Raw genomic sequence first — 22495 nt, forward strand, 5'->3', positions numbered from 1 at the left:
ACACAGCAATTATAATAGTATCCTTTTGTTTTAGGGGCTGAGGCAGGTCAGAGCTGGCATAGTTTAGTCTGGCTTTTACACAGCAGTACGTCTTTACACTGAATTTTCAGCAGGCATAGAGCAGCCTTAACTCAGCCGTGTAAGTGACTATTTTAAAGAAGCACATGCACGTTTTTAGAGCAAAACATTTACCCCTGGTTTGTGGTTTCACAGACAAGGTTTAAGCCTAGTCCCAGACTAAAATGCATGTTTGAGCTGTTTTCGTTGCAGTGATTTATCTTAAAATGTTTTGTCTCAAGATACACACCAGTAATGTTTTGTTTTTTTAAGGCACATTTATAAAAACTACTTAAATGTCCTAATTTGAACTAAGGCCTTATCCTAGCTTAATCTAAACCCAGTTTGTGAAACTAGGCCTTAAAATTATAGACATACCCCCGGTTTCACAGACGGGACTACGGCTTGTCCCAGACTAAAATGCATGTTTGAGCTGGTTTAACTGAAAGCAACTTGCCAAAAATATATCAATGTCATTATTTTGTCTCAAGATGCACACCAGCAAAGTTTTTTCTAAGGCAAGTTTATAAAAGCTACTTAAATGCACCAATTGGCCTAATCCTGGCTTAATCTAAACCATGTCTGTGAAACCAGGCCTTAGTGTTCAAAATAAAGCATTGTGTTTCTCATTAGTGGACCATGTTTAGCTAAAAATCACCAAAACATCCGTTTATCAAATGTAAAAATGTATTTTAGCAGGATTTGTATGCAGAGACAGCTTGGTTAGGTATCTAATGCAGTGAAATACAGACATTCAGAGTGTCCAAACACAAAAGGCTTTATGTGACCTTTTTGACATCATTTTGTTTTTCTTTTACTCCTTGTTTCTCATCTGTCGTTCCCACTCAGTCTTCCTCCTCTTCTTCCTCCCGCAGCTGGTGTGAAGAGAGCAGCTGAACTGATGGAGAAGCAAATGTCCCCCTGAGCTCCTAAAAATAGTGAAGGGAGGGTAAAGTTAGCGCTGTCCACAGTAAATATGCTGGACTTTATGGGGGTTCTCTGACACCCTATATGGGGTGGGACTGGGAGCCTCGGGAAGCTCTAACCACACTAGATAAACTGTCTAGGAAATATGATCCTCATTGTTTGTGATGTGGCATTTAGCCATGGCACTGAATATCATTGAGATGCCCAAAGGGCTGTGATTGTCTAATGGCCGTCAATTGATTGTCTAATAATTTTATAATAGTCTCCAAGTAAAAAAACGGAAACATCATTAGTAATCCTGTTCTCTGAAAGGCTTTGCTAAGTGGATATTTTGATATTATTGGTCATTGGTGATATATTTGCCATGACTTCACAGCTTTACTATTATAATTCCAGTTGATGACCATTATGGTGACTACATTGTTTATTTAAACCGACTCAAGTAGGAGATTCTCCAAGGTGTTTATGTAACACTTTACAATAAGGTTCATTACTTAAAAATAGTTCATGTATTTACTAACCATGAGCAATACATTTGTTGATGTATTTGTTAATCTTTGTTAATGTTAGTTAATAAAAATACAGCTGTTCATTATTTGTTCATGTTAGTACACAGTGCATTAACTAATGTTAACAAGATTTTAATAAAGTGTTTGTATATGTTAAAATTAACAAAGATTAATAAATGTTGTACAAGTACAGTTCATTATGCTAACTATTGTATTTAATGTTAACTAATGAACCTTATTGTAAAGTGTTAACTTTGTTTTCTCCTACCCCTTCATACATTTTAGGAATGTATGATGGAAGTTGAAATAGATGCTGCTATACTAATCACACACACACACACACACACACATTTATATATTGGTTAATTCATGCAAACTGAGATGCATTTTGACATTAAGATGACTTTTGAAAACTGGCCAAACTTACTTGATTTCACCCTATTAAATATATTGCACCTAAGACTTATTCCTGGCTTTGCTGTTTTTGTTTTTAACTTAACTATAATATCTGAAATTAAAATAATTATATGAGAATTAATGCCCCACGAAAGAAAATGGTAAACAATCATAACCCACTGCCATGACCTTATATTGGTATATAGCCCACCACAAACACACAGTGCTGCTGTTCTCAGTGTCCACTGGTTTAATTGGTGGCGCTGGCCTCGGACTGGCCTTACACGGGCCTGCCCCCGCGCGCTGTGGTTTAGGGTCTAGAGCGCCATATATGGACCGTCCCGCGCGCCCGGAGCGCGTCGCTGTGCGGCTCACCGGCGAGGCGTTGAGACCCACCGCTCGACCCAACGACACCCAAATATGGACGAGGATCGGGAAGAATTCCATTCGAATGCATTGACATTCCTTAATGGTTGTCCGAAGAGCTGTAAAACCAGGGACGGGTATATAAGTTCGCGCGTCTCACTGTGTAACTTACCAGGAGCCATTGGCAGTTCAGTTTGACTTGAGGACTCTAAGCACGAGCAGACACAGGTAAGCGCGCGCTGACACCAGAACGCACACACACACCCATACGATTGAGCAGCGGATTTACTATTTCACGATTCAGACCTGGAACATTTAAGATGTGAACGGAAGGATTAGACGCTTATCTTGTTTTTACAACGGTTTTGCTTTCGTTGAAGAGGAGTCAAAACTTTTTTGTTGCATTGATATCATGGAAACTTTGCTCTGACTGTGTATCTTAAGTGTAAACTTAATTTTTCCGAGTGTATTTATTATTTTACCTAGCTATTTTGTAACTAATCCGTAACGCGAAATTCACTGTAAAAATGTGATTATCAATAAGTTATGACAACATGTTTTTACATTGCATTAACTAGTCAAAATAGGTCAACCAATTTTCAACTTTTGTTATACTAAGTTTAGTTATACACGATTCAACTATTTTTTAAGTCAGTTTAATGTAATTTAAGTTGAAATGAGTTAAACATCTAAGTTGATTGTACTTTTAAAATTTAACGCAGCAACTATTTTACAGTAATGCTGAATTCATTGATGTTGATGTTATATGATTACATGGGTGCAAATGAAATACAATAAAAAATTACATGTCTTTCACATCTTTTAATTCAAATTCCACTCAGATATTTAAGTGTAAGGCAACTGAATACATATTATTTATTTATTTATTTATTAATGCTTTTCTCCGTGTGACCTGAACATTTGTCAGTGGTTGGTTTGGATAATGCATTCAGCTCTCACCAAATGTAATTTTGAGTGAGTAGTGTCCTCTTCAACTTTGTTTTCTCACTGACTTGGTCTATTCTTAGAACCCATCAGAATGTGCGACGACGAAGAGACCACAGCTTTGGTGTGCGACAATGGCTCTGGCTTGGTCAAGGCTGGTTTTGCCGGTGATGACGCCCCCAGGGCTGTCTTCCCTTCCATCGTCGGCCGCCCACGTCACCAGGTACAAACAGAGATCCTTGCTGGATTTGGGCTAGTCTTCACAAGGTGAAATTGTACATGTTATCTTTGAGCTATTCTGATCTTGTCACTCTTGTTCCCCTCCAGGGTGTGATGGTCGGCATGGGTCAGAAAGACTCCTACGTTGGAGACGAAGCTCAGAGCAAGAGAGGTATCCTGACCCTTAAGTACCCAATCGAGCACGGCATCATCACCAACTGGGACGACATGGAGAAGATCTGGCACCACACCTTCTACAACGAGCTCCGCGTGGCCCCCGAGGAGCACCCAACCCTGCTCACTGAGGCCCCTCTGAACCCCAAGGCTAACCGTGAGAAGATGACCCAGATCATGTTTGAGACCTTCAACGTCCCCGCCATGTACGTGGCCATCCAGGCCGTCCTGTCCCTGTACGCTTCTGGCCGTACCACCGGTAAGATAACGAAAGGGCAACAGTTACTCAATCAGTTTTAATTACATATTAGCCACTAGGGGTGCAACAATATATCATGTCACAATATACAGCAATACAAAAATGCATCAATCTGTATTGTGGATAGTTCATCCAATATGAAAATTACTGTGTGAGAAAAAATTCACGTTTTCAGAGTTTTAGTGTTAGTACTACATTAAACTACTATATATAATGTTGAATATAATGTATAATAATGCAATGGGGGAATATTTGTGTGTCCTGATGATGCCAAATATCTGATGTTACCAGTAAAAGTGGCCTACATTATTTTAAATATATCTAGTCAGTGACAGTGCAATATTCGTCTAAAAAATTTTTTTATTATCAGCTTCAGAATCATGACTATTTTTATTCTGGTGTCTCTATTGTCCTTTGGATTGGGTTTCCAGCACCAAGTCCAAACCTATTCATTTACACCCACAATGTAATATCAAATTTAGTTTTTTATTCAACAGGACATTTTTTGTTAACCTTTTACCAAATGTCTTGGAGAATCGCAATAATATTGTATCGTGAGTTCAGTATCGTGATATGTATCGAATCGTGACATGAGGGTATCGTTACACCCCTAATAGCCACTAATGATGAATTTAAATCAAGCTCTCTTGTTCCCCCTCTGTCATTAGGCATTGTGCTGGACTCTGGTGATGGTGTGACCCACAATGTGCCCATCTATGAGGGTTACGCTCTTCCCCACGCCATCATGCGTTTGGACTTGGCTGGTCGCGATCTGACAGACTACTTGATGAAGATCCTGACTGAGCGCGGATACTCTTTCGTCACAACCGGTGTGTACCTCATCACTTATTACTGGCACACACTGCCGTTCAGAAGTTTTGGATCTGTAAGATTTTTTATGTTTTTAAAAGAAGTCTCTTCTGCTCACCAAGGCTACATTTATTTGATTACAAATAAAAACAGATATATGTTTATTATTATTTTATTAATTATTTTAATTAAAAATTATGGACATTTAAAATAACTGTAATATATTGTCAAATGTCATTTAGTCCTGTGATCAAAGCTGAATCTTCAGCATCATTACTCCAGTCTTTAGTGTCACATGATCCTTCAGAAATCACTCTAATATGATGATTTGATGCTCAAAAAACTTTCATTATTATTATCAATGTTGAAAAGTTATTTTTTCAGGATTCTTTGATGAATAAAACGTTCAAAAGAACAGCATTTATTTGAAATAGAATATTTTGTAATAATGTAATGGTTTTTTTGTGTGTATTTTTAATAAAATAAATGCAGCCTTGGTGAGCAGAAGAGACTTCTTTTAAAAGCATTAAAAATCGTACCGTACCAAAACCTTTGAACGGCAGTGTATGTAGTTAACCTTCTAGCATGTGTGAAAGAAACCAACCAAATTTGACCTTTTGATTTGTCATTCACCAGCTGAGCGTGAGATTGTGCGTGACATCAAGGAGAAGCTGTGCTATGTTGCCCTGGACTTTGAGAATGAGATGGCCACCGCCGCCTCCTCTTCCTCCCTCGAGAAGAGCTACGAGCTTCCCGACGGTCAGGTCATCACCATTGGTAACGAGCGTTTCCGTTGCCCCGAGACCCTGTTCCAGCCCTCATTCATTGGTACGTCTGAAAACATCTGAAATGATCAGCTGTTGTCTTATCTTGTTGTGCTCCAGCCATTTATATGCTCTCTTTAAAACACTTGCACAGGAATGGAGTCTGCTGGCATTCACGAGACCGCTTACAACAGCATCATGAAGTGCGACATTGACATCAGGAAGGACCTGTACGCCAACAACGTTCTGTCTGGTGGTACCACAATGTACCCTGGTATTGCTGACCGTATGCAGAAGGAGATCACAGCCCTGGCTCCCAGCACAATGAAGATCAAGGTAAGAGCGCCCACAGCCAGGGCTTGACTTTAACACCCGCCGAATGCGGCTGGATTTCAGCAGTGGCGTGTAACGCAGTCACTCCTACTAACCACTTTGGCGGGTTGAATCATATATAATAAATACATTTTTCAATTGTAGTATTTTAAAAAGAGATCTCAAATAATAAACTAAGTGCAATGTAGTGTTGTCAGAAATATAAATTTTTCATTGATACTGAAATATCTGAAGCGCTTCCAATACTCATTTTCCGCAGAACAGACACATGATACCAGCTTCTCCGACAGAGAGTGACACACAAACCCCGCCTCTCATTTGCTCCGGATGAATATTTTTGCTGTTACAGGGCTCGAATTTCGGCGTGTGATTGCGTACATAATTTTACTCATTCCCGCAGATTTTGTGCTCACACCCAAAGTGCGGCACATAAAGCCGCCTCTCAGTACCCCAGACAGCAACATAGTGTCGGCCCAGATTCGGTACATGTTGATTCCAGACGGCCCAGATGTGGGCCGGATCTGGGCCGACACTATGTTTCTGTCTGGGACTAAATTTAGTTATTTTTCCCTGCGTATTGCACTTAAACAGTCAAATACACACAAAATAATGTCATGATGCCGGTCTTGGCGAGTATTCACGTAAACACTGTCACTTCTGTTCTAAGTGAACCTAAACAGTTGAATAAGAAAATGCACGTGTAACAATATAATGGATCAGTGCATCAGGTCTTAAAGTGACAGCAGCCTAATAAACCTGCTGCCAAATTATAAGATAATATTAAACATATTTTTTATATGGCCGTTTTCCCCCATGGTATCGATGTCAAAATTGTGGCCAGTGGAGATCCTGAGTGGCTAGTAACTTTGGAAAACCAGTTAATGTCTACAGCAATAATACCCAAGTTTGTGTTGTGCTGTGTTGTTTGTCATGTGTTGATAAGTTTACAATATAGGCAAGGAAAGTTTATTCATTAAGTATAAAGTGTCGGTTTTTCCATGTTAACTGGATATGTGTTGACAATCTTGACAGTATAGATTGGTTTTAATATTTGATCTCCTCCTCCTTCTCTGTAGATCATTGCTCCCCCTGAGCGTAAGTACTCCGTCTGGATCGGCGGATCCATCCTGGCCTCTCTGTCCACCTTCCAGCAGATGTGGATCACCAAGCAGGAATACGATGAGGCCGGTCCCAGCATCGTCCACCGCAAGTGCTTCTAAGCGCCCGGCTCAAAGCGCCCGTATCATTGCTTCCGAGCGACGGTGCATTGCTCCTGTGGACAGTTTTTCTACAGCCGCTATTTATGCAACGCCATAGGAGCGAGCAGTTGAAGCATAAACTGAGAAAAGGACACTAACATCAAGGGAGAGAAAAATACCAAGCACTCTTATTGCACACAAATGTATTTATTACTGACTATCATGGCTTGGTATTTTGGCAAATGCTGCTTGAAATGGAAGGACGCCTCTCCCTTAGATCCCAGTGCCATACGTTCCACTGTACGCCTGGTCCAGTTGACGACCAACACAAATCACACTTCAGCAGACAAATAAAACTGAATATCTGTTTTTAAACATGGTACTCGTCAATTAATATGTCATTTTAGTACTTTTATAAGATACTGGGTTCCAGCCCACACTGAGACAGACTAAACAACATTTACCCAAACTCTCAGACGGTTTACTTTACAGATGAATAACACTGAGAGAAGTCTTGTTATGTCTGTAATCTGACAACTATAAACCATCTGGGCTGTTTAAATGGGCTCTAATGGAGGATGAATGTATATGGGACAGTTAAGCATTACAGTAGCACTGACAGTCTTTTAGTTTATACTCTGTAAAGGAATCGTAATCTTTATTAGCTTTTAGTGTACATCATAATACCTGATTAGGTTGATTACTTATAAACCTAAAATGAATAGTACTGATTTAATACTGATTATATTACTGAAAATGTCCTTTATATGGTACTACTACTGTTAGCTGTAAAGAAAAAAAAATGTTTTGAAGACAAAGTACTACCCTGATCCCATCCGTTTGTCATTCATGTTAAATTTTAACCAACAGCATAGAGATCAAATCAGTATGAGAATATTCACTGTACATCCTAAACTGATTTTTTTAAACCTTTAAATTATTTTATTTATTGTGTAATGAGGTGAAATATTTTCCTGACAGAGGTGCGCATGCGCTGAGAAACTGTCGTCGCTAGTAATGAGAGGAATGTAGTATTCTGTACCTTACAATTGATATTCTCCAATATACAACAAAAATATCGCGAAAATGTCGAAGGGCAAACTAAGTCGACATATAGTAATAAACTTCCTCCACCCACTGGAACAGAGTAGGTGATTATAATCAAATTAGGATCAATTAAAGGTTTGATTGGATTGTGCGTGCGTACTTTCGCATCAGGTCCTCAAGCAGTCTGAGTGTGATGGTGTGCGCATGCGCACTGTAGATCTCCAAAGCTGTAATATCAGTGAGGGTTGTTTTTCTAGTACGCAGCAGGCGCTCAACAATGATGGACAGACGTATTTGCAATTCGCAAGGATGTTAGAACAAAAATGGACGTCTTTATCCAACTTTAAAGCCTAAGGAACGGAAAAGAAAGGAGAGGGTGAGTTTAAAGCGCTTACATTGATCCGAGTCAATGTTTACATACATACTCAGGCGCAGGTGAAGACAGACCTGTAAACATCGCGCGAGCTGCCAGCCAAACCAGACGGGTTTAAGTCATTAATTAGAGATTGATATTTTCAATAGTTTGACAAATTTCTTAAAAAAACAAAAAAAAAAAACAAACATTATTCTTTAATGCATTGTATTTTTATAGATTATGATTATGCATGCTTGACCATGATTGATTAAAATCGTACGATGAACGTGTATTATAAACGTCACAAGAACGTAAGAAATGTCCCTTTTAGAAAGATCGGATGTGACATCGGCTTATGTATTATGTAAAGAATATAAATAAATAATGTGGGCACTGGGCTGTAACCTTCTCTGCCAAAGAGCTAGAATAACAAAATACACGGTTACATTTGATTTTAAGGTGTAATTGTTACAGTGTAATTCTATATTTAAGAACTGATTAATATTAATTAACAACGCACTTACTATAGGGTTAGTGTTGGAATTAGGGTTTGGTTCAGGTATATTAATGCAATGTATAATTTACTGTTATTAAGTACATGTAAGTACATGTAACCAGGGCACTAAAACAAACTAAAATATATTGCAGTTTGCACTGTTTACTACGAAAAACAGATGGTGACGTGAAGTATGCGAACATGCATTGGCAAGACTATACCACTTCCCATTTACATTATAATGTTCATTCCATAGGTGACTGACTGACTATATCAACAGGCCGAAATGTCTACCAATAACAACATCATGTCCATGAAGATCCGGACAGAGTACATGAAAAAGTTCAGAGATCCCAAGTGGGAGACATTCTCGAAAAGTTACGAAGACTCTGTGAAGTACAGACTGACGCGAAGAGTGATGGAGCAGACGCACAGACCGTTATTCGAGAACGGATGGGACAGCGGGTCCGACTCGAGCGGGACGTCCAGTCCCAAACTGCAAGGGGTGAACCTCTCAAACGGCAAACACTACATATCCTCGTCAGAGTCCAAGAATGAGACTGCGGCGGTTCAGAAGTCCTGGAAGCCGCAGGTGAATGGAGAAGTTCACACGGATACCAGTGAAACCGTGGAAAGCTCGACTCCCTTGGGTAGGTTGATGTCTTGTGTGATCATGCTTGTGAACTTTTCCTTTAAACAAACATATCAAATGATCATTTTGCTTTTATCACAGAAAATGGTCTCAAAGGTGTGACCACTAACGGGCCATCAGCTTCTTATCCAAAACGGCGTCAGAGATACCGGGCGCCCCGTTCAGAGCCATGCTACCCTAATAAGGAGCTGGATAGTGATGAATCACACCTGTCCATATCAAGAAAACCACCCAGGGCCAAGAGCCAACCCCCGGGCAACACCAAGGACCGGACGTCCAACCGCGACAACAGACGGTCTTTTACCCGTTGTGACTGGGCAGAAAGGCACATTGAGACCAGGGACAGAAGAATACCGAATATCAGAGCGTCTGTGTCTGCTGGAGAGGTGAGGCTTTCTGTGTCATATCTGATATTACAGTCAATGAAATCTTGATGAGAACCATGTACAGATCATTATCTCAGATGTAGAAATTTGCCATGAGAATCTTCTTTACCCACATGACTTTTTTATTTTATTTTTTATGTATGGACAGTATATATATATATATATATGTGTGTGTGTGTGTGTGTGTAAATATAAAAAATGCCAATTTTTTCAAATAAATATATATAGAAATAAAAACATCTGTAATAAAAAATAATAATAATAATATATATATATATATATGACATATGTTTTTATATGTACAATTGTTAACATATATACATATATATTAAAATAAAATATTTTGTCCATGCAATTTATAACAATAAAATATTTTGGCTTCATTTATTTATTTTTCGGTATGGGTAGCCATTAGCAAAAGAAAATGTATATATTTATTTTGTCATATATATATATATATATATATATATATATATATATATATATATATATATATATATATATATATATATATATATATATATTTCTAATAATTCTTTTTACATTTTCTATATATTTTCTATTATATTTATATTTCAGATGTTTTTTTAGATATTTTCTCATAATATGTGGCCATATGTACAATTATATAATTTCTTATGTATCTAAATATATTTATACTGCTCCACATATATATTTTAAAAGCTAGACTGCTACTTAGCTACAACATATATTTTATCCAGGGTTAGGGTTACCTATATATATATATATATATATTGCTAACATTGGTGTTTAAAATATATTTATATTTGTTTATATTTTACATTTCTGATATTTTTGGCCATATATAATTTATCTAAATATATTTATATTGCCCAATATATTTAAAATATATATTTTGTTCACAGCATATATTTTTGGCCAACTTTTTTGTTTTTCTTTTTTTGCTGTATGGGTAGCCATTAGCAGAACTGAACACGAGTGTGTTTTTAACAGATTGGAATAAATTATACATGCAAAGAGGGAAATTTTGAAGTGGCTAAACTTAGTCGTGTCCTAATCAGTGGAATGAAGCAGCGAGTGAGACCTGACACTGCGTGAGGAAGAGCTGAATTATTCAGCCTGGAGCAGTGATCTCCTGAAGCTACCTTCTCTGGTATACACAGGTTCAGTAGGTTAACAAAGTTGTTTTTCATCACTGTAGAAAACTGCAAATGAGTTGAGTCAGAGTGCCAGGAATCAGAATACATCTGATTTAATTTCCAGATTCATCAGGCCGACGTGGGCGTCCAGACACGAAGAGAGTCTAAAAAAGGTGTGCGAGCATCAGAGCACCGGAGGGCGAGGTCAGCTGACCTGGAGAAGGCACGGAGATCAGCCCTGAGCGTGGCGGACGAGCGCTGGATGACGGAGTACATGCGCTGCTTCTCTGCTCGACTGAGGTAGAGGCTGATCCAGGATCAGTGGATTAGACACGAGGCGGCAGGAAACCCAAACCAGCACTACAGGACCGTTACGAGTTTGAAGGAGAACTGAGGAAGAGGTTACATGCATTCCTTTATATATTCCATATGAGAACAAAAACAAAAAAATACAGAGATTATTCATTAAATATAAAAATAGTTCATATTTTTGATGCTGGCTACAATCACTTTCTCATGAATGCATACCAGGACCAAACATTTAACTACTAAAACACATTTGATATTGTTTTTAATATTTTCAATAGCTTGTTTCTATTCACTGTTTGATTGTCATTTTATTCCCAATTCAGTGTTTGATGTCGTTATAAAAAGGTTTCAGATCTTCTATCCTGACTTTAAACATGAGCTGCAGGGATTTAATGATCAGAGTTGATTTGAGTGGACCAAACATTCAATATCTGCTTATGACTCAGATGATTGTTATTGAATGTGATTCTAGACGCTCCAGCCTGCCTGTCAGAAACACGTCAGCTGTAAAATGTAGTTGTTTTGAATGTGTTTGGCTGATGTTTGGTTTGTTTGATTTGATCACATGGTCTCAGTGATTTGGTGTTTGAGAGGCCGTGTTAGTGCTGTGCAACTCTGTACTTTTGCAAGTCACGAGAAGTGTGTTTTCCTCACCAATCACCAACAACCATCCTTTCAATCCACTCTTTGCACAAAGATGTCACATATTTCATATTTTTAGATGGAAAAATAATTGAGGGCTAGTTGAATGCCATCTTTTGATTCTTGTGAATGTGATAATTTCAACTGCGCAAATTATTATTATTATTTTTCTGAGCACAGATTTGATATGAAACATATTTGCTCACATGTATATATTTTGCTTCTATGTGATAATAAAATGCATCAACACTGGACATGTCGTAGACACTTTGAATGAGCCGTGACGCTTTACTTGAAACTTCATGTTTGTCGGGAGAAGTTTGCTCTGCTGTTAATCTTAATAACTGGTTGCCTGTTATCTGGACTTATTTATTTATTCAGTTACTTACTTGCTTGTGATTTCATAAAAGAAAACTCATTCTGTTTAAGGCTAATCACAATGACGTTCTTGAATGAAGTATATAAAATATGCTAACTTGTGGATTTTCTTCAGCAATGTTTACATTTTGACCACTGTATTTGTATTTGAGAACATATTTTCATTTGCAGAACAGAAATACTCCTAATAATGCATTGCAGTGAATAAACTATGTTTGAGTAACATCATGTCCCTCTGATATTCTGTTCATAAATCACAATACGAGTCAAAATCTGGCATGGGATTAATTCAATTTAAAGCTACACTGTGTAATTTTTTTAAGTTGATTCTTAGCAAAAAACACTTTGTTCTTTCAAAATGATATGAGCTCATTAATGTGTAATTCTAATCAAGTATTCTCGTAAGCGTAGAATCTGCCATTTAGAATACATACGAGCGAGTCACTCGAATGGCGGAAGCAATGTTGCGCCTCCATCTTGAAAATACATTAGCCAAAGAGGGACATACCTGGAAATTCAAGCTTCGTCTTTCGCGTTTGACACTCAGTGGCACTGTGACGAATGCGAGGGGGAGATTACTCACGACTGCTGGCAGATTTGAAATAATACGGCCACCGTAGGAGTTAAAAAGCCCTCGGAATGGGAGGGGCTAGAAAGTAATATTCAGTTGGTAGTCATAAACAATTTCACCGCTAGAAGGGAGAAAATCCTACACAGTGTAGCTTTAACAAATCATGCAAAAATGTTAGTTTTTTTATCAAACTTTGATAATTGCCTTAATCTTGTAAACAACAGAGAAGATAGTGATCAAACTACGTTTGATTCAAATCACCTGTCAAATTCCTGAATCTTTCATCAGCATATGAGAGTCAAATTGGACGACTACAGGGACTCATTTCACGATCACTCATTTAACAGTTCATCTATTGCCAAAATGATGAGAGAGAAAAAAGATCAGTCAAGAATCAGGGTTCGTACAGACACTAAAATGCAATTCAAGGACTTTTCATGCACTACTTTTTGGTTTTCAAGGAATATAATCAGAAATTTCAATTATCAAACAATATATTTATTGTCTTTCAAATTCTAAAAAAGGTAAATATATAAACAAAAATAAACTAATAAAGCAAAATGGTACAAATAAAGTGCAGCACAAGCAATGACTGTGGAAACTTTAACCATTGAAAGGATACTATGACAAAGATAACGCTTTCCTTATTCAAACTGTTTTTTGCTCTCATGAATATATGATTGACCTGAAGAAGGAAAGATGTATCATATACTTGGATATTTATATATGAGCAATATCAAGCTCATAGCCATGAAAAAATGGCTCTATATCAGACGGGTTGCAGCGTTGATTTTGTGTGAAAAGATTGTTTTATCAATAAAATTAATTCAATAATTCAAGCACTTTTTCATAAATATGGCTGTTCTTAAGGGTTTTCTAGGACTTAAATAAAAAAAAGAATGATGTATTCAAGTATTTAAAGCACTTTAAGCACCTTGTACGAACCCTGAAGAATAGCAAACTACAGGTTTCACTATGTGTGTGTGTGTGTGTGTGTGTGTGTGTGGTTAATGTCAACACTTCAACTGGTTTTCTAATAAGAGTTCCTCCACATATGCCATAAACTGTCAGGCATCCACAGCACAGTCCAAATCCTGTCGCCACCTCAGAGACCAGCTGAGGTTTCGTCTGGGCCTGCTGACGGACAGCACACAGCTCGCAGGTCTGGGTCATGTCATGATGTAATGAATGTCTTTGTTTTCTAGGCTGTTAAACAGCGTGATCAGAAGTGCTGACGTGCCATTGTGATCTGTTTAACCGGCACTATATATAGACACCTGCTAAAAGTCTAATCTCACTGACAGCTGCATGTCTGTGAAGCGCGGTGGACAGAAAACTAATGAGTGTGTGTGTGCTGGGAGATGTGCTAGAAAGTGTGCGTCACCAGAGAAGAGTTGTGTTTTACTGGTATACTGTGTCTAAACAAACATGTGTTGGGGTTTTTCAATCTGAACCTGCATCTGTGGCTCTAACCTATGGTTTGAAACTTTAGATACTCGTGTTACACTTGCCCACCTCCTTCATCTCCTTCCCGTTACACAGCAGATCCTGGGTGACGCTGATGAAGACCATTAACCAGAAGAAGAGCAGCTGTTTTCGTATCACACCTGTCCACACTGATCTTCACCAACCCCAGCTTCTGTTGACCACTGGACGAGGAACTTTATACAGTGCAGATTATGAAGATAGCACATCTGTTGTATACAAACATTTGATAAACATCTTTTAAAAGAGCAGTTTTGCATACATTCTAAATCATAAACATCTTAAAGACATTTTCTAAATGTCTATTTAACATCCGACAAGAAATGTCTAAAAAAAATACATCTTCCAAATGTCAAATAGACATATCCACAATGTATTCAGAGTAGTAGGCTATCTTTAGCCAACTTATCTAAAAGTCAGCACATTTAACTTGGCTAAATAACAATAACGAAGTTTAAAAAAATTCCTTTATTTATTAACTCTTTGAAAGCATAGTGATACACAGCAGTATTGAACTAAAAGTTAATAGATAATGAATAGATAATAGATTATTAATAGATAATAAAATGAGTCAGGCTTTTAAGGACTACAACTAAATGCTAATGATATTTAGTTTACCTGTTTGACGAATCAGACAACCGAACAAATCGAAACAACCGAAACAAAAAAAAACAAATTTTAAGACCAGTTCATATCAATAACGATAACTAAAGATAACCATAACAATATTACTAAATTAGCGTCCACACCAAAGAACGATAAAGTCTCGCGCTCTTTAAAGCAGAATGGATTCTGATTGGCTGTCAATGTTTGTTTATCGTTTCTCTGTGACCTCTGGCCGGCCCCTCCCCCAAAACGGCCATTGTCCAATCACACATCATAGCAACCGTTACTATGTGAGCAGGTCCGACAAACATTCTCCAAGCAAGATGGTGAAGCGGTGCGCCCACGGCGTTTGTAAATAATTATGTGGAATAAGGGCTGCCTCCGACAAAAAAAAACATTTTCTAGTCGACTATAGTTATTCATTTAAGCAATTAGTGGACAAATCGCCCCTTTATATTAATTGAATGACTTAAATAGGCTATATAGCCTACATGATAATAAGCGTTTACGTAATATAGTAAAGAAACTCAAGACAGAAGAAGAGGTCTACGATGCCTACGGATGCTGGTTGATCACAAACTTCCAAGGTACCGTCTGCAAGTGTGTTTATGTCGATTGCGTGGGTATTAGAGATTTTTTTTGCGACTGTCACGGGGTTTCTCAGATTTCGCTTGAGACCGGTAAGCATTAGCCTCGATAGTAGTCGTGTCTCCTTCATTGCGTATTTTTATATTTTGAGTATATCCCTCCACGGCATACTGTAACCCCTTTTGCCTCGATCTGGAGGATATCGCGGAGGTATTGCTCCAAAAAAGGTCACTGACACGCACGGGTATACCTCTTCCCGTCATGGCAATCTGTCGCGCTGGTCGTGTTTGACCATTTGTTTGTCGGACGTAGCAACAGTAACTAAGGGGGGCGGGGCTCGGCGAAAGGCTCGTTAATAATAAAGTTGTAGTGTGGACTGCTATTCTTTGAAATTTAAAACGATTTTTAGATACCTTTCGTCATAGTTATTGACTCCTTGTGAACGGGCCTTTAAAATTCTCATAATTTTGGGGTTTTAGGATGAACTGAACTGAATTGTTTTGGACAATCACTGTAAAGTTGTTTTAGAATTAGGCCTACTTTTTATTGTGAAAAGTGGTATAAATCCATTTGAATTTAATTGAATGCCAAAGATAGTGTGTTGAATCCCGAGGTGAGGGTGAGAGCAGCAGCTGTTGTACTGTCTGTCAGTCATTGTGTCCTGTAGGATTATTCCACATGTGATGAACCTCTGTCCTCAGATCTGAACCTCTGTCCCGTCTGAATGGAGCCGTGTGTATTAGTGCCTCTGCACCTGTCGAACACCTGAGCACATCATCAGCACACATCACTCACTGCTGTCACGTGTCACATCATGTTTTACACTATTTAACAAAGAAATGGAGCTTTATATTGACTCAATTTGATTTCATATGAAGCACAAAATTAATGTTTCAATGTCTTTATGTAGGATCTACATCAATCCCCCATACTTTCATTTGAATAAAAACACTATACTAAGTAATACAGGTGCACTCTAACCATGTGTGAGTGCCACTGCATTAGATAACATATCAAAGCAAGTGTCATTTCTTTTAAAGAAAGCATTTTTCAAGTGTGTGTGTGTGTGTGTGTGTGTGTGTGTGTGTGTGTGTGTGTGTGTGTGTGTGTGTGTGTGTGTGAAGAATCAGTGGATCGTGTTGATAGTTAATGTGATAAACTCCCCCTGTGGTTATACTGCTAAAAACAACCTGTGAACTTGAGGAGGATTGAGGTCATCCACTAAAAAACAGCAAAGACACTGAGTAAAATTAAGTGAAGAGAAAAGATCATGCAGATACAGACACTAATATTGAAATTGTATTGATTTCCATGAGACCTCAAGTGTGTATCATGGCCACACAGCGGTGAAACCATTACCGTCAACCCAGCAGTGCCACACAGAAGATGCTTCTGGTTGGTGACTTTAACCTCTTGGATTTACCTGATTTTCAGGATGTAACTCAACAGCGTCCTCTACAGGTGGAGATACATTAATACTCTGGTTCTGCTTCAGGAGCACAATACCAAAACTTCTCCAGCACATTTAGAGACACAATTAAAGCCTTAGATTCAATGCATACTGAAAATAACAGTGTATTAAATGCATTAAGAATAAAATATTATTCTCAATTATGGCTTTTGTAAACAAAACAAAAAATGCAACATCACCACCAGCTATTAAATTAATATAAGAAACAGACTATAGTTTTCACATGTGATAACGTTGCCCTTGATTTTCAGCAGCTCAAGGCCTGTTGTACTGATGTTATTCTGCAGCAGGTGGAGGTTGAGGTCAAGAGATCCTGTGAGGGGAAAAGCAGTCTCCATCTGCCCGCCTAATTCCCACAGGTGGCTTCTGTCTCGACCCATTACAGGATCAACTGAGACACAGGAGCCGATCTGACCGCCTGCCGCTGCAAAGTCACTTTGAGTCAATTTATATTAGTGCTGTCAAATCGATTGATCATGAATAATCGCATCTAACATAAAAGTTATAAAATGTCCTCATATTAAACTTTTTTTTTTATATAATTCTTTTAAATAAATAGATTTCTGTAGCTCAAATAGCCTAAATAAAACATGTAGCAACGCCAAGATCCTGGGTTTGATTTTCAGGCAATGTATGAACTGAAATTCATTGAATGCAATATAAGTCGCCTTAAATACAACCATCGGCCAAATGCATGAACGTAAAATGTATGCAACTTCCATAGACATTGAAATTCATATTAGTGGACCATCATTAATAATTTTTCATTGAGCCTTTATGCTGTCTTCATTATGGTAAATACGAGTTTCCTCGTTAAAAATTGGACATGAACGCCCTCTCAAGTCGAATTTACCACTGGTCAGCTGAAATCATTTTGATACGTTCCCAAGTTGGGAGGGAAATTTTAAACATGGCGGAGGGGAGAACGATTGCTGTTGTGACTGCTATAATTTTATACTTCCCTATCGATATGGTTCACTCATATTGCATTGTTAGACGCGATGGGGAAAAATGACTTTTTCCTCATATGTTGAAGCCTGCGAACTCCTGTGGCCGGTCAGTCTGGGCAGGAACTGTCTGGTTGCTCGCTTTCTAAAAGAGGCTAGAAGGCTCAACCCGCCTCGTCCCTTACCATTCCCACGTGGGGCCTGCCGACGGTCCTTAGGGCCCTCAAAAGGTCCTCCCTTTGAGCCGCTACAGTGGGCCGATTTACAAGCACTTTCGCTTAAGACCGCCCTTCTGCTAGCATTGGCATCGGTCAAGCGAGCGGGTGATTTGCAAGTGCTCTCCGTGAGCCTGTCTTTGCCTTGAGTTTGGGCCTAAAGGTGATGACACACAGGGCAACTTTTTGAGAAATGTTGCTGGGCAATCTTGCAGAGTGATTGTTGCTTGGGCACTTTCCCATTGAAAATGGGCAATACATTTCTATCTAGATAATTTGGATCGGTCGTGGGCCCTGTGTCTCATCTGGTTGCCCGTTGACGGCAACATTGCCCAGCAACATTGCTCAAAAAGTTGCCCTGTGTATCATCACCTTAACGACTGCAAAGTCGTCCTGAAACCAAGACACAGCTATGTACCCAAGGTGCCCTCTACTCCACAGGCCATTTCACTGAGTGAGAATTGCACTTACTCTGCCCCCTCAGGACCTAAAAGTATATATATATGGAGCGCTCTGCCCGGGTCAGACAGTCAGAGGGCACCCGGTCACGAATAGTTGTGAATGAATGGAACGCTTAATATTATTTTGGCTTTAATACGATTTTCCCAATAAATAGGAAACAATAATCCTGGTATTCTCCATGATTCCTGTTTTTTCCGACAACAAAGCACACGACAAGCTCTTAATCACGACTTCAGAAGTGTAAGGTAGGATATTTCCGATAGCATGCAGGTCCCACCACTCAAAATCCATGAAGAAGTTCAAGAGTTTATACATCACTAAACTTGTTTGGCTTAAAACATGAAATATATTTCCATATTTTCCTGCACAAGCATCAGCCGACACCTGTGAGTCAGATATTAGAGGCTGTAAACGCTGCTGTGAAGAGGGTTTTGTGTGATTTCGGTGGTCAGATCCACTCAGAGCCTGAAGCCTGCAGTAAGTGTCATTGTGCAGGTAATTGTTATTCTGTGACGGCGGCAATTACGTCCGCCGTGAGAGTCCCAGATTGCCGAGGGAAAAGCGTAGCACAATGATGCAAAAGAATCAGATCTGATTAAAAGCTTTAGTGCTATACAGACATTTGACAGGGCCGTCTGAACGGGCGAAGGTCATTTTCGTTGACGCAAATCTACTTCTAGTCTAATTTAAATGTACGAGCCAAAAACATGTTAACTCTTTCAACACACATGCATTTCTAAATCTTTTAAAACACTGTTTAATATTACACTTATCTTACGTACAAAATGAAGTAAACAGTAGAAATGAAGTTGTAAACAAAACATCAGACTGTACAGGAGTACAGCAGGTGTAACGCAGACATCAAATCCCTCTCCTTCAGTCCTGATCTTCAGCTAATCCACTGCTGTGAATGAAGGGTACTGGGCCAAAACACACAAACACTACTGGCTCACTCACAGCTACACACACAACACATTACAGGTGACGCTAGATAGCCTATATATATATATATATGGTAACACTTTACAATAAGGGTTTGTTTGTTAACATTAGTTAACGTTAGTTAACAAGGCTAAAAACACTTCTACAGCATTTATTCATCTTGATCTCAACATTTACAAATACATTTTTAAGATCAAAAGATGCGTTAAATTAAATGAGCTTATGTACTGTGAAATAACATGAAAATGTTTTATGAACTTACATGAACACAACCTTGTAAATGCTGTAAAAATATATTGCTCATTGTTAGTTCATGTTAGTTAATGCATTAACTAATGTTAACTAATGATGAAGCTTTATTGTAAAGTGTTGCTATATATATATATATATGTATATATCCTTTAATTTTTACTATTCTCTAATAATAATAATATATATTTTCACATGTCTACAAATGGTTTCCAGTCCTTTTCTCTTCTCTTACTCCAACCACAAGGGCTTTTACAATAATGTATACAATAATTTATTAATTTCTCTGATGTCATTATTAATGTCTCTGAACTCTGCATCATTACCGTAGGAAATTTTTACATCAACAGAAATGATCATTTTGACCAATAAATGTCCTCAAGTCAACATGAAATCAAAACTGACTATTTACTTTTTGGGTAGTTTGTGCATGATTCACTCCACGTTATTACAAAGAAAAAAATCCTGGTCACTGTAATGTTTATAAAAAAAATATATATAATTTGGTTCGCCTCCAAAATGATGTTACGTTCCATGACAGCCACTTTTCACAATAAATTCACGTCCCGTCCTACATTGTTTCTCGGCGAATATCCTGTTTAATTTAGAAATGCATCACGGTAAAATGTGTTTGTGAGTCGCGTTTCATCTTGACTTTAAGGATGTACTTTAAGCTGACTTCAGTCAAACCCAGCGCTGGATTCCCCATCACTGAAGCTCAAAGCTCTGGACGCAGCTCAGCTTCCTCCACCATGTTTCTGAGAGCTGTTTGATTTTATCTGGAGTTTTTTCTCTCAGCGTAAGCGTCCTCGGCTCCTCCGCGCGGCGGATGCTGGCCAAGATGGCGCCGTCGAACACTTCCTTGAGGTTCTTCTGCGTCAGTGCAGAGCACTCGGCAAACATCCCGGCACCGATGCTCCGGGCGCACAGGCGGGCCTCGTCTCTGCTCACCGGTTTCTCCAGGACGCCTGCGAGTCGGATCAGCACCTGGACGTCCTCCTGCAGGTCGCACTGGGTGCCCACGAGGATGATGGGAACGCCGGGACAGATGCGATGAACCTCGGGGGCCCAGCGGTCCGTCACGCTCCTGAAGGAGGACGGGATAACCACGCTGTAGCAGAGCAGGAACACGTCAGCATCACGGTAACAGAGAGGACGAAGCCGATCAAACTCGTCCTGGTAAACATGAGAAAAAGAGTGTGAGTACTTAAGTAAAAAGCCGAGCTTCGGGTTCGAGCCTCCTCCAAGGACAGCAAGCCAAGTTGGTTTACTATTAACCTTCAAGGCTGAACAGGCAGGCGAACTAGAGAACCACCTAAGTTGCAAGTGCTTTCCTATTTATAACACAAGATATGCCAGTAAATATGCCAAACGATGAATTATAGCAGTGACATTTCATCAGCCAGATGTGGAAGCTCTAGGACTGTGTGGTGAACACATCACAGAGTCGATCTATGTGACAGACATACAAACATCTACAGGACTCAATCCTAAGAGAATCCAAGGATCTAAGTCTAACACTAGGTGGCGCTCATTGGTCACATCCTGTTGCTTACATTTAGATGCTGATCCGCTGCCCCCCATTTCTGCCATTCAAAGCACAGAGAGAGAGAAAGACAAACCATCCATCAAGACAAACCGCTGATAGATAGATAGATAGATAGATAGATAGATAGATAGATAGATAGATAGATAGATAGATAGATAGATAAAATTATGGATGGATGGATGGATGGATAGAATGATAAAACGATAGATAGATAGATAGATAGATAGATAGATAGATAGATAGATAGATAGATAAAATTATGGATGGATGATAGATAGAATCATAAAACGATGGATGGATGAGACAGACAGACACAGATAGACAGATAGACAGACAGACAGAGATAGACAGACAGACAGACAGATAGATAGACAGACAGACAGACAAGATAGATAGACAGACAGATAGATAGACAGACAGACAGATAAGATAGATCGATAAAACGATGGATGGATGAGACAGACAGACACAGATAGACAGACAGACAGATAGATAGATAGATAGATAGACAGACAGACAAGATAGATAGACAGACAGATAGATAGACAGACAGACAGACAGATAAGATAGATATATAAAACGATGGATGGATGAGACAGACAGACACAGATAGACAGACAGATAGACAGACAGACAAGATAGATAGATAGACAGACAGACAGACAGATAAGATAGATAGATAAAACGATGGATGGATGAGACAGACAGACACAGATAGACAGACAGACAGACAGACAGATAGATAGATAGATAGATAGATAGATAGATAGATATAATCATAAAATGATAGATGGATGGATGAGACAGACTGACACAGACAGATAGATAGATAGATAGATAGAATCATAAAATCATGGATGGATGGATGGATAGAATAATAAAACGATGGATGATAGATAGATAGATAGATAGATAGATAGATAGATAGATAGATAGATAGATAGATAGATAAAATTATGGATGGATGGATGGATGGATGGATAGAATCATAAAACGATGGATGGATGGATGAGACAGACAGAGATAGACAGACAGACAGACAGACAAGATAGATAGACAGACTGAC

General features: G+C 38.7%; 3 protein-coding genes across 6 annotated transcripts in view; 2 read left to right on the plus strand and 1 right to left on the minus strand.

Moving 5' to 3' along the window:
• The first annotated feature begins 2256 nt into the window (after positions 1 to 2256).
• Positions 2257 to 7333, plus strand: acta1a (actin alpha 1, skeletal muscle a). Its single transcript, XM_082163441.1, has 7 exons — positions 2257 to 2483; positions 3284 to 3423; positions 3528 to 3852; positions 4521 to 4682; positions 5299 to 5490; positions 5581 to 5762; positions 6836 to 7333. The coding sequence occupies exons 2-7, from the start codon at positions 3295 to 3297 to the stop codon at positions 6977 to 6979; spliced, it is 1134 nt and encodes a 377-aa protein (XP_082019567.1). The 5' UTR covers positions 2257 to 2483; positions 3284 to 3294; the 3' UTR covers positions 6980 to 7333.
• A 621-nt stretch (positions 7334 to 7954) lies between these two features.
• ccsapa (centriole, cilia and spindle-associated protein a) lies at positions 7955 to 12567 on the plus strand. Of its 2 annotated transcripts, none has more exons than XM_082163443.1 (4): positions 7955 to 8381; positions 9137 to 9506; positions 9590 to 9894; positions 11140 to 12567. In XM_082163443.1, exons 2-4 carry the CDS (start codon positions 9143 to 9145, stop codon positions 11317 to 11319), a joined length of 849 nt encoding a protein of 282 aa, XP_082019569.1. In that variant the 5' UTR covers positions 7955 to 8381; positions 9137 to 9142; the 3' UTR covers positions 11320 to 12567. The 2 variants fall into 2 exon arrangements, with proteins under 2 accessions (XP_082019569.1, XP_082019568.1); XM_082163442.1 differs by having other exon boundaries at positions 7964 to 8381; positions 9113 to 9506.
• Positions 12568 to 18988: 6421 nt separating this feature from the next.
• The window catches only part of LOC309494196 (rho-related GTP-binding protein RhoU), a 5102-nt gene continuing 1595 nt past the window's right edge, over positions 18989 to 22495 (minus strand). For 2 of the 3 annotated variants that reach the window (XM_082163444.1, XM_082163446.1), the window contains one exon: positions 18989 to 21056. In XM_082163444.1, coding sequence (XP_082019570.1) covers positions 20589 to 21056 — 468 coding nt within the window. In that variant the 3' untranslated portion in view covers positions 18989 to 20588. The remainder of the gene's footprint in view (positions 21057 to 22495) is intronic. The other variant, XM_082163445.1, reaches the window with a different exon arrangement.

This window comes from Leuciscus leuciscus (assembly GCF_965113295.1).
Source record: "Leuciscus leuciscus genome assembly, chromosome: 3".
Classification (NCBI taxonomy): domain Eukaryota; kingdom Metazoa; phylum Chordata; class Actinopteri; order Cypriniformes; family Leuciscidae; genus Leuciscus; species Leuciscus leuciscus.

Coding starts and splice junctions, on each gene's coding strand:
- acta1a (XM_082163441.1), top strand. CDS start 3,295: ATGTGCGACGACGAAGAGACCACAGCTTTGGTGTGCGACAATGGCTCT. Junction 3,424..3,527: donor TCGGCCGCCCACGTCACCAG/GTACAAACAGAG, acceptor GTTCCCCTCCAG/GGTGTGATGGTCGGCATGGG. Junction 3,853..4,520: donor CGCTTCTGGCCGTACCACCG/GTAAGATAACGA, acceptor CTCTGTCATTAG/GCATTGTGCTGGACTCTGGT.
- ccsapa (XM_082163443.1), top strand. CDS start 9,143: ATGTCTACCAATAACAACATCATGTCCATGAAGATCCGGACAGAGTAC. Junction 9,507..9,589: donor GGAAAGCTCGACTCCCTTGG/GTAGGTTGATGT, acceptor CTTTTATCACAG/AAAATGGTCTCAAAGGTGTG. Junction 9,895..11,139: donor CGTCTGTGTCTGCTGGAGAG/GTGAGGCTTTCT, acceptor TTTAATTTCCAG/ATTCATCAGGCCGACGTGGG.